The sequence below is a fragment of the Larus michahellis genome, chromosome 8 (assembly GCF_964199755.1).
Source record: "Larus michahellis chromosome 8, bLarMic1.1, whole genome shotgun sequence".
Lineage (NCBI taxonomy): Eukaryota > Metazoa > Chordata > Aves > Charadriiformes > Laridae > Larus > Larus michahellis.
Genome location: NC_133903.1, coordinates 7,910,677 through 7,923,073, shown reverse-complemented (window position 1 = coordinate 7,923,073; position 12,397 = coordinate 7,910,677). Strand labels below are relative to the sequence as shown.

At 50.6% G+C, this 12,397-nt stretch overlaps 1 protein-coding gene across 2 annotated transcripts in view; it reads right to left on the bottom strand.

Annotated features, from left to right (window-relative positions):
• PRKCB (protein kinase C beta) overlaps positions 1-12,397 on the bottom strand; it is a 137,904-nt gene that overhangs the window by 22,150 nt on the left and 103,357 nt on the right. For both annotated transcript variants that reach the window (XM_074598567.1, XM_074598568.1), the window contains exons 11-15: positions 9,592-9,683; positions 8,562-8,624; positions 6,298-6,436; positions 2,453-2,533; positions 2,076-2,183 (exon numbers count right to left, since the gene is read on the bottom strand). In XM_074598567.1, coding sequence (XP_074454668.1) covers positions 2,076-2,183; positions 2,453-2,533; positions 6,298-6,436; positions 8,562-8,624; positions 9,592-9,683 — 483 coding nt within the window. The remainder of the gene's footprint in view (positions 1-2,075; positions 2,184-2,452; positions 2,534-6,297; positions 6,437-8,561; positions 8,625-9,591; positions 9,684-12,397) is intronic.

The window sequence follows — 12,397 nt, the reverse complement described above, 5'->3', positions numbered from 1 at the left end:
TTGCTTCCCAGCCAACTATCTCTGATTAACGCTTGTTTCTTGGCTCGGGCCGATACAAGGCTTTCAGGATCAAATGCTTTTCATCTCTGAGCTGTGCAACAGTAAGTGATGACTGGCACCGGCATGCCGGAGTGAAACCGCGTGGGAACAACAAAATTGTTTTGGAGAGCATGGCAGTGAAATACCAAACCCTTCATGTTTAAAAGCAGAGGCTTCTCCACCTGTTTGCTCTCTGGACTGATCTAAGGCTGGGTTTGCGCCCTCCTGGAAGACCTACCACGTACCAACATAAACAGCAATGCTCCAATGCCCCTGTGGTTAACTGAGACGGATTTTACTGTATTCCAAGGGAAAATGCAAATACTTTGTTTCCAGCCTACTGACGGTTCATAAATACCGCACATATCTTAAATTAAACTTTCTGGTGTAGCACTTTGGTGGCGGCAAAGGATGTCAGGAGTTTTTGTGCACTTCCCTCAAACAACAGTTGTACAAAGGGAACCACCACTTTGCTGAAAAAAAAAAAAAAAAAAAAAAAACCAAGACAAGAATTTATAAAGACCCAAGCTCTCCATGCATGGCTAAAGGTCCTCCCGTGCAGCCTCACGTTTCCAAGAGTGAGAAAAGCCATTACAGCTACACCCAGCAGACGTTTCAGTCATGGTTTCTTCTCATCTATTTACAGCATTCCCATTTTGACTGATGCAACAGCAAACAAAGCCGACAGTGAGATCCGTCCCTGCTCCAGCCTCCGCTGCCTCGCAAGCGCCGTTCCCTCGGGCACCGCGGGGATAATGATGTTCAGCATCACAGAGCATCTTCCCTCCCTCCTGCCCAGCCAGGGACACAGTGGACTTTCCCCTTATGTCCCAACCAACAGCAAGAGGAATGAGGGAGGGTGAGAAACTTGGTGGAAATTCTCCCTTTGACCACCAGTGTGGTTTCTGAACTCAGGACTCGATTTTATTACATTCTGCTGAAGGTGTGTGCCAGGTGGCCCGGACGGCATCCCCTCCCTGCGCCCCGTTCCAGGCGGCGAACAACCGCAGCAGCTTTTCCCCACGGGACAAGTGACTTCTCCTCTTTAACATCAGCTCTGAATCCTGGCAACACTGGAAAGGGGCTCTGAAATGCCGCAGTGGGAGCATTAAGCGCAAGACGTGTCATTTGTAGATAGAAACACTATTTTGAGATATAGAACATTCAGATATTTTAAATATTAACTATTAAAAGCAAACATTTTTTAAAGTCCTACACAAACACATATTTATAGCAGTGCTTGACACTGGCTGGCTGAGACGAGGCTCAGTCCCAAGCACTAACCATACGCACAGCATCTGGACCCAGCCAGCCTTTATTCGTCACTACCCAAATTAATTCAGGCTGCATTTAAGCCTTGCCTAGGCCCAGTCCACAGAGAGCTCAGGGCACCGGGCAATGCAGAGCTCCACCGCAATTTAAGAGATAGGATAATGAAAACACTGCCCTGACCCGCCAGCACGGGACTGCAGGTGCCCCTGAAGGGCGACTCACCAGCGCTAAACGGAAACCGCTGCAGGAGGAAGGCTTTGCGTCTGATCTTAGGAAAACTACTTAGAAAGCACGTTCATTTTCTCTAGGCATCGTTTTGCTTTTCAGGCAAAGATGCATAAAGCTCCCCTGTCGTCACCTAACGGGGAAGACGGGTCGCTGGGCAGATGCCCTCAACTCCCACATCCCATCCAACACTCCCATTTTCTCTTGCCCTTCACCTGAGCAGAGACAGCCCAGCCCACAAGTCCTACCCACGTAGCGTAACGGCACAGGAAGGATCCGGGTGTTGTTTTAAAATGTTTTTAGTACGTATACGCAAAGTAGTGCAAGTTGTGGTTCTAGGAGCAGAGAGGATGGAGTTTTGCCAGATTCCCCCGGCGCTGGGAGGCTGCAGCCCAGAGCAGAGCGAGGAGGGCAAGGGGGACAAGGGGGGCAAGGAGGGGTTTGGGTCCCCCGTGGGTGTAGGACTGCTGGAGGTGCACGGACAGCACTGCACCCACCGGCTGCGCTCCTCCCTCCTCCCAGAAACCAAAAACCCTTACCCCTTTGCAGATCGCCACTGCCTCCTTGGACATGGACTTGGGGTAGGCTACGTTGTGCTCCATGATGGACTGGAAGAGCTCGTCTTCATCCTCTCCCTCAAAGGGAGCCTAGAGCAAAGCAAACAGAGCTTCAGCGGCATTTCCTTGATCTTTGAGCCTCTGTTCGCTGATCCTCAGCCATGACGGCAGCCCCATCTGCGGCGCGCGCTGACTCGTGGCTCAGCATCGCAGTCCCCAGGGCTGCGTCCACGGCTTCATCTCCAGCACCGAGGAGACGGCAACCCGCCGTGTGCCAGCAACAAAACAAATTACACATCGGCATATGTTCGCAATGGAATTTAACACAATCCCATAGGAATCAATTAAAATTCAATTACCTGGCCAGCTAACATTTCATAGAGCAGGACTCCAAATGCCCACCAATCCACGGACTTCCCATAGGGCTGATAAGCAATTATCTGAAAACAACACAAACAGCAGGATTACACTCCCATTTTTAACCTGTTGGCCCTACGCAAACTAATTTCAAGCTGTAGTCGGGGTCAAAAGGACAAAGTTATTTACTGAGACATCAGTCCCTGAATGGTGGGAAATCGCAATTATAAACAGAACACACAATAGGCAAAAGGTTCAGCGACTTTAAAAAATCACCAGCTCTCAAACGTGCACTAAATATTAGGAACAAAACCACAGAATATTCACTGTGATCTGAGAGAGATTCATTCTGATTCAGAGGAAATTTCAGCATATTTGTTGTGCTCTTACAGACTCATCACAGCAAGGCACATGGGAAAAGGAGCAGCAGCCGTTCTTGCTTACCCTGATGCGCTTTGGGATTTATTTTTTTTTTCCCCGCTGACTTCGGTGCAGTTGGTTTGAAATAACAACACACTCCGTGGATGGTACGTGGCCCTTTAAAACAGACTTGCAGCATATGGGTACTCGATACCCTCTGCATTCCAGGCTGCCAGTTTGCTTTCTATTATTTATTGCAGAACATCTCTCACAAAATTACCTAATAACCGATGGCCCTGCCCTTACCTGAGCAACCTGTTAGGATTTAACTTGGAGTTAGGATGTAACTTTGGGGCTTTTTGTTTGTTTGTTTTTAAATTTAAGAAAATCAACATTTATTTTGGATAAGGCACCAAGACGTGAATTTTTGCATTTTCCCACGATTTACTCAGCGAAATCGGAAACACCCTGAATTTCATAACCGTACGGCCCTGCGGCAGAGCCAGCCTCTGGAGCAGGCGACCTCCGTGGAGGTTGTGGAGCAGGGACTTCTGCCTCCATGGAGCAGGTGACCTCCCCCCCCAGCCCCGTGCGTGTCGGTGGCTTGGGGCACCTACAGCTGAACCCAGCGAGGGGGTCGGTCCCCGTTAGCAAAACCCTGCTGACAAACAAGTGGTTGGTGGAGAAACGGACCCAGCTCTGGGTCCCATGGCACCTCTGTTGCTCAGCTCTCCGTGTCCCTCGGCACAAGCGTGCAGAGAGACGTCACATCGGCACCTTTGGCTGGGGGCTGCTGCCAGAAGCCAGCCCCCTCCTTCCTTGCCTTCAGTCCCTCCACCCCCCAGCCCACCCAACAGCAGTGACAGGTCCAACCCAGGGGCCACAGAAGGAGCCGGGCTCCCGCAGGCACCTTTCTGCTTTGAAGGGCCTTTCAAGCTCCGGTTGCTGCTGCTGGGCGTCATTTCAGCGTTTGGGGTTTGACAGGCCTTGGGCTTTGCCATCTGTCACTTAACGCAAAACAATTACACGATTTATTCATCCAAATTACAGAATTCTATTCTGCAAAGACTCCTCTACTTGAGTACAAATGCAAATCGGACGCTAATCACAGGAGAATGTCCACAGCAATCCGGCCCCAGAGGCCTGCTCCTGATGTTGCTCCCCCTGCTCCTGAGAAAGGCTCTGGTCTCATGGCTCCATGGAAGAAGTTCTTTGCAATGAAGGTGGTGAGACACTGGCCCAGGTTGCCCAGAGAGGTGGTGGAGGCCCCGTCCCTGGAGACATTCAAGGCCAGGCTTGATGAGGCTCTGAGCAACCTGATCTAGTTGGAGATGTCCCTGCTGACTGCAGGGGGGTTGGACTAGACGACCTTTAAAGGTCCCTTCCAACCCAACACATTCCATGATTCTATGGCTGTGGGCAATGCCTGCAACCTCCAGAGTCCTCGTCTTCAGCCACTTCTATTCTTGCAGAAGACCTCTGCAGCGTCCAACAGGATCTGCCCAGGAGGTACATCAAGATGCAGGCCAAGTGCTACCACCCAACCCAGGAAGAGACGAGTTCCATCCTGCGGAAGTAACAGCACCAAAGCATGACTAGAGAACAAGAAAGACTGACGCCAGTCTTCTCTTCTGTCCTCGTCCTGGTCCAGCCACACATCCAAATGTGGTGACGCAACTCTGAGAGCCTTGACAGCGTCCTGCGGTCAGGCCTGACCCTTCCCACTGAGACCAAACGTCCAGTTTCAGCTCTGAAATTCCTCGACCGAGCGCACTTGAAGTTCCTCCCACTTGTTCTTTAGATGATTTACGAGTGCTCTGGGAAATGTAGGTGTGAACTCTTCACACCATAAAGGCTTTTAAAAGAAAACAGTACTTAGAAGAAAACCTTGCAGAAAAGCAGTCTCTGTAAATTGAAGTCGCCGACTGCACGTTAGGGAAGGTCAAAACCCAACAGCTGAAGAACATGTTTTGTTCAGAGGAAATTCTACACGCAGGGTCCTTTGCGTTCAGTACCTGTCACCTTGGCACGCAGAGCTGTACCTCAGAATAGAAAAAGCCCTGAAAATGGGTCAAGCAAATCGCAGGACATTTTTACCCTGAAGACATGCTGGCTTGAGAACACTGCAGCTTCCTAGCGGGAGGAAGCATGGTCCAGCAGAAGGGCCCTGGAGTGGTGCTACAATCAGGGACCCCGCCGTGGGCTTGGCCACCCAGCAGGAGACCACGCCAGGACCACATACCCCCTTTTTCTATTTGCAAAGTAGGGGATGTGAATATTCACTCTTTTGAGACCCCCTGGTAGCTTTAACACCATTCCTGCGTACCATAGTGATCTGCATCCTAATTTCCCATCTTCTTTCTTTTGGACAGAAAAAAAAAAATAAAAAAATTAGACCGAGCAGAAGAAAATAAGAGTTTAAGTGATAATGCTCAGGCAAATACCAAGAGAACTGGTCATTTGTCCTGCTTTGAAAGAGTATTAATCACACACAGCAGCTGAGCTACGTACCAACAGGACACCAATATTAATCTTGGCAGGATGAGGATATGTAACACACACTTGAACGCCTAATTAGAAACCTCTCTGGCTGCAGCGAAACACCATGTAGTTTAGCATCTACCTATGTCCTAGCAAAAAGAACCTCTTTCTCTAAAATATTTAACTGAATAAATATTAATCTCATCATTGAAAATTCAGCAGAGTGAGAAGATTTCAGAGGGATATTTTTATGTTAAGGGAACAGGCATTTGGGAATACCTACCTACCTGAATTTCACAAATCTGACATTAAATTGCACCCATATAGCACTTCATGTAAGCGTCACACGCGACTCCATCACATAAGTAATAACCAAATGCAAAATAATTTTGGAGCAATCTAGAGGTGTAGATAGGGAGCTTCAGCTCATCAGGCACACAGCCCTTTGCTGCAAGTAGCAAGATGGAGAGATCTAAAGATTTCCACTTCACATGGAAATATTATCCACGAATAATTCATTTTTTTCCCCACCGGTCACGTTGTGCTGGAAGCGGCTGTCACAGGTGGCGAGGGGCAAAGCCGAGCTCCCGAGCTCATCTTTTCCAGAAGCAAGGAAGGGCGTGAGGAGCAGCCCCTGGTGGGTTTGAGCGCGCCAAGGATCAGACAGGCACGAGGACGCCGGTGGCACAGATGTGGGAAAAACACCCAGAGAGGGAAAAAACACAGTGCAGGGAGACGAGCATGGAGGATTTTCTGTACTTTGAGGAAGAAGCAGGGCACACAGCCGTGCAGAGAGGCGGATCCAGCATCACCACTTCCTTAAAGGTAGCTGTAGCTTTCAGGGGGATGGACAGCACTGAGGGGATGAACTTTCCAGGCTGACAGTGGATTCCTTAATGCCCCTGTTTCTCTCAGAAATCTGTCCAAAGCCAAGTCATCCCATGGAAAAGAGCATCAGGCTGCTGAAACACGCACGGAACATCTACCGCCTTTCTCCACCTCCTACCTCAGGTGCAATGTAGTCCGGAGTGCCGCAGAAGGTCTTGGTAGTCACCCCGTCCCAGATGTTCTCCTTGCACATGCCAAAGTCTGCGATCTTTATGTGCCCCTCGCTATCCAGCATCACGTTGTCCAGCTTCAGGTCCCTACAAAGAGAAAGCAAAGCAATGCCACAAATGACTGCACGTGAAGCCACCCCCAGCAAAGACACAAATCTCCCGACTCCAGGAGCTCTCCGGCGAGCGAGCTCTGGCTTCGTCTCACACCCAGACTCTTTGTAGGATAATGTTTGGGGAAAGGAGTACAAATAAGTCAGAGATCTGTCAGGATGAAGTGTTTATTTTACTTTTAACCCCCAGGAACACCATGCTGGGGAAACCGCTTTTAGGCGTACAACAGAAAACTCTCTCATCTAGCAGGGAGACGGGTTTAATTGATTATTTTTTTTGCTCCTATGAAAATCGGGTGAAAATCAAAGCTCACCAGCAATGAAGAAGTACCTGCTCAGCAGAAGGCCCTGCATCACCTGTGCTACGCTGCCCCATGAAAATAGAAATCAACCGTCTTTCCCTCTGATCCACATCCGCAGAGTATCTGTTAGTTATATCCAAACCCTGCAGGAATTTTGCTCTTTAGCACAAACTGTGGAGACAGTTTCAGCTGTAGAGCTCCCGGTCTGACTCCCAGCCCTGACCAGTCCCTCCAGAGGTGGGTGCTCCAGCCTGAAGGACAGTTTTGGAGCAAACACTCAGTATTTCGGGTGCAAATTATATATTATCGGCCATGTAATTGCCACGCAGTTCTGTGATTCTGGGCCATTCCTGGCTTACGTTCTCTACAGTAACGCATTACTCGGAGGTCTCCATTTCAATATCGGAGCATGCCTGCAAGACTTCCTTTGCCTGAGGGCGACATTAGGTGACAAGGCAGGTGACAGAGCGGCACACAGGTGGCAGGCAGAAGCTGTGCCCAGCTCGCCCATCGGCCAGGTCTCCGCAGCTCTGCCCGGTTGCACGCCGCTGGTCTGCTGGTGAAGAGCAAAGGGGCACGTGGCACGGCTCGGAGCTGGCAGGAAGGGCACACGGTGTCTGTGTCACCCTCTTTTTAGAGACCCCCGGCTGGAACCCCCCGCAGGGAAGAGCCTGCTCAGCAGAGCCGTGGGGCTGCATGGTGCAGGAGGCTTAACTCTGTCAAGTAAGAGCACAGTAAAAGGAACAGCATAATTTACTACAGCTTGCTGGTTTTTAAGACTGTTTTTTCCAATTATTGTGTCAGTGCTTAGAACCCTGACGGGCCAAAGGGAGACGGACACGAGCCTGGATTCAGATTCGGAGGAAGGAAGGAAGAAGGGGCACTGGGGACCGGCAGACCTAGAATCTCTCTGTAGCGGCTGATGGCAAAAAACATCCCTTGTGTCAGGTTTGCTCCACTTCTTTCATCTTTGGAACAGGCTTCAGCTTCTCATAACTTCAGTAGCACAGCTGGCATTTCTTTTTGCAAAGCGGTTAATGGTATCTGACACTCATTAGGATGCTCTGCTCTACCTTGGGCTCTGAGAATACTCCCGAGCGGGGAAGAGCAGTGGTACACAAGTTTCAGCGCTTATCCAGCAGCCTCAGAGTCCGGTCCGGCACTGGCAATAACCTGGCTAACTCTGGATGCTACAGTTATATTGTGAATGGAAAAGAAGTTATAACATCTGAACCAGAAGTGACAGACTTGCACTGCAGATCTCAGAATAAACCATTCATAAGCACTTACTCTAGTGGTAATGGTAAGAAAATAGTGCCCTGCGGCAAAGTACGTGGCTCGGAACTGGTCCGTGCTGCCAGCGAGCATTTGTGTCGTACGGCGAGAAACGCATGAAACAGAGGCAAGAGAGAAACCAAAGCTGCCTTCCTCTAAAATGGGGACAAAGACAAGAACCTCCTCAAAAACCAGTGACACGAGAGAGTTCGTGGAGTCTCCTTCTCCAGAGATATCCAAAACCCGCCTGGATGCGTTCCTGTCCAACCTGCTCTGGGTGAGCCTGCTTTGGCAGGGGGTTGGGCCAGATGACCTCCGAAGGTCCCTTCCAACCCCTGCCATTCTGTGATTCTGTGACACTACGAGGCCCCCAGCCCCGTTTCGGGTGTGCACACCCGGCAGGCAGCTGCCGGAGCCCACGCGTGGCACTAACAGGGGGCAGAGCCCTGCCGAGCATCGCGGTCCTTACATTGCTCCGGCTGGAGTTCTCCGGAGAAGAGTGGAAGGAGGAACTTGCTCACCTACCGATAAATGATGCCTTTGCTCTGCAGGAAGAAGAGGCCGATGGCTATTTCTGCCGCGTAGAATCTGAAACGAAAGATTTAAAGCGAAGACTGATAATTAAACGAGATGAATCAAAATGAAAACCTTTCAAATCCAATCGCTCTAAAGGAAACGCGTTGGGCGTACATGACCAAAGGATAACGACAGCCACAACATAAAAATACCAGACAAGTATCACACGAGAATGGCACAACCCGCCCTCTGCTCGTATCAGGCAGGGATGCGATCCGGTTGCTGTGGGCTAGCAGGGGGCTGTCACTTCTTGTTACGCAAATTCTCATTAAGCGGGAGCTGGGATCTACGGCTGTTCGTTACTGTGCGTCGGCAATGCGGCTTGAAAAGTTATCTGTCATCTCGGGGAGGCCAGGGAGATAACATGCACTGCCACCGCTTCCTTTAAAGAATATTCTAGGTCTCCGAGGACTCTGCCAGAGTGCAAAACACCAGTTCAAACCCACCCAGGCTCTGCTCACTCTTTGTGTTTTTTATTTAAGCATATGAAGGCTTTCACAACCACATTCTGCTCTGTCCAGATTAAGGAGCACAGGAGCCAAAAGCCACCCGTTAACGCTCGGGTTGGCAACCCCAGCAGAGGAGCCAAAGACCCAACGTCCCTTTTACACCCTGGGGACAGGCCCGGGGCAGAACGGAGACGCGCTGGCGGCACAGCGGCTGGGAGCTCACCAGCTGCTGCCGGTGTCTCCCAGGAAGCCCCCGAAACTTTCTGCCTGCTGCTTTTATGAAGGTCGATTATTTACTTATCGATCAACATGTGCAGTATCCCAAAGAAGAGCTGGAGGCACCAGCATCCTTGGCACCAGGCAAAGAATCATCCTGCGTTTTCCGATTCCTGCTGGCCTTCCTTTCCCCTCCCTTTCTGCCCAGGACTGGCACCACGAAAGCCTGTGGCTTGGACTATACCTCCAGCTATACGACAAAGGTACATCAAATACCTACCCTGAAGGTGCCATACTAGGGCTACTGAACTTACACAGCATGCGGCTCTTTAAACCTCCCAACCTGCTGGATCTGGTACATTAAGTCCCCACCATTCACGTATTCCATCACAAAATACAAGCGATCCTAAAGAAAAAAAAAAAAAAGCAAGCAATTAGCAGCAGAATTATTAGAGCAGGGAAGCCGCAGGGGTCAGAAATAAGGACCAAGGCAACTGGCAGCTCCAGCCTATATTTTTCATGGCAATACAATTATCATCCCCCAAGGGGTGCAGGTGGAGCTCGTGTTTATATGGAGTCCATAAGACAGATATAGTAATTCCTTTGAAACACTCTGGACTTAAGCTCTGCACCTTTGCAGACAGATCCCAGGGAGAAGGCAAGTGGAGGAATGAAAAGAGGTTTTTCACTTCGCATTAATAAATTTGCTCTCCTTCCTCACTGAGCCCATTTCGCAGGGTGTTTGATCCGACACCTCCTTGCTGGTATTTCCTCAGGCACCGCAGGGCTCCAGCGAAGAGACACACGAGGGAGGTGAGCGGTTCCTTTGGGGACCAGCCTCCGTGCGCAGGCAATGACCGGTACGACTTGGCCAAGCACCAGGAGGGACGTGCGACGTTCCCAGCTCACCAGTCTCACCCTCTCCCCGGGAGCAGCCTGCGTCAGTGCCGGGGATACACATGCCCCCAGGGCACCCAGCAGCCCCCTGTCAAGCCGGGGATGCAGGAGGAGGCTGCATCCCTTCTCCTCGCTCCTCCCAGCCCGGTCTGAGGGTGCACTTAATGTTCACACATGGTTAATTAATTAAGAAATTGTTAAGAGTAGAACAAACAGGTCATTCAGTGACTTTGAATCAATTAAAACACTTGCTAGTAGGTGCAATCACAGCCACCTACAAGCACACACTGACTTTGCCTCTAATGTGTAAAACACACTTTGCTTTCATTAATTAAGACTCTCCAGATTAAAGCACCCCAGCATGGCAGCCACATAGGTGTGGACCTAAGAAATTCCCAAGTAAGCTTCTGAAGCGATGTGTTTTTCTCTGGCCCACACTGTCCCCGGGGACACCACACCACACCAGCGACACCTTTACCCTGGGGAATCCGTGCCCTTGAAACGCCACTTTCCTCTGATGTTGCACAGCGCTTTTTTTTAATGGGAAATGGCTGTGAAGAAAATTGTGCAAGACTGCCAAAACCCACCAACCTAGACCGTTTCTCGGGGAGGGAGAGACCACGGGAGTGCACGCAGGAGAGGGACACAGACTGCCATCCGAGTGGGTCCCCCCTGCCAGCAGACATCCGTGCTCCGACCTGTTGGTTATGGATGGGAACAGCAAAGACCCGCGTGACACCAGCCCTCAGTCACCCTTCTTATGACCAGCACTTTTCTACAGCCTTCAAAAACCAGTCGTGGGCCCTCGACACGTGGGAGCCCAAAGACACCCCTGGGCTCACCCCAGCCCTCGGCCATGAAAGAAAAGACACAAAGGCTGGAGCTTCGCGAGAGCTTCAGGTGCGCAGTATTGCATAATAATTCATAATATTGCCCATTCTTCATTTCCTCCTTAAATAAATCTTGCCTTGCTTTTAAGATAGTAAGGACCAGGAGGCCAGAAGATATGCAAATGTGAGCATTACCATAATAAGGGCTACGGAGTAATTTGGGTAATCAGCTCCTCCACCCCAGGAGCAGCACAGCGCACCCTGACAGCGGGGCGGCCTCAAAGGTAACTAAATACAGTACTGAAGGGGCAATCAGGCTATGTAAAACATGTGGCACTGGTGGCATAGAAAAGAGATTTCGGCTTATCAGATGACTGGGAATTTCAGAGCACACCCCTCTGTAAACGACTGCCGCTGCCAAGGCGTCAGTCCAGTTCAGCAGTAACGCGCAGGGCAGGCAAAGTCACCTTCAGCAGCCACCGTCACACTACTCGTCCCGTGACAGCCACTGGAAAGCAAAGCAATATCGTGCTCGTTTGCAGCTGTTTCCTAAATATATCGATCAACTTCAAGAAGGAAGAATATTAAAAAGACGGTCTCTTGAAACAGCCAGCTGAGCTCTAAAAGCAGGATTGGAGCTTTCCTCATTTGGGTGGGGAAGAGAATGCTGGTGCTTCAGAGAAAAAAAATGTCACGAATAAAGCAGCAGATGGCTGGCCAGCCTACAGGCTGGAAGAGAGGGATGGATACGGAAAGCTGTCCTGGTTCCTGTCTATGGTAGAAAAGGACCGGGTCTGTCCAAGTCTGGAGCATCCAAACTCACCGAGCAACAGCAAGTCACAGATCTGGAAATACCCCCTGCAGAGGCTTGCATGGAGCTGGTAAAACACGCACGCCCTTCCTCGGGCAGCCGAGGCCCAGCTCCCAGGGCTCCTTCCAACGCCTGCCGCCTTCTAATTAACCACTCATTTGGTCCACCTCCTGCCTGAATCCCCACTGTGAAGGAGAGTGGAAGCCAGGACAACAGCCAAGTTCCCCATCCACCCGTTATTTACCATTTCTCACTGTCACTGTCGCTCCCCCAGAGGGAAGGGAGGTCACGGCTCACCTGGGGACACCTGGCTCACCCCCCATCCCGGGAGCCCAGGCTCTGACCCAGGCTCTTTTTGAGGCAGAGCACCCCAAGATCCCTCAGCTGCACCAGCACGGGGTTTCTCGTCCTTCAGACCCAGGTAGAAGCGCTCTCATTCCTCATCCTCACTTACTCTTTTAAAATGCAGATTTTGGGCTTTTCTCTCTCCCACCAGTGGCTGAACTAAGAGCCCCGGCTGAGAAGCGTGCTCCGGACTGTGCTTCCAGAAATCAAAGTGCTTTGTGCCAGCCTTTGATAATA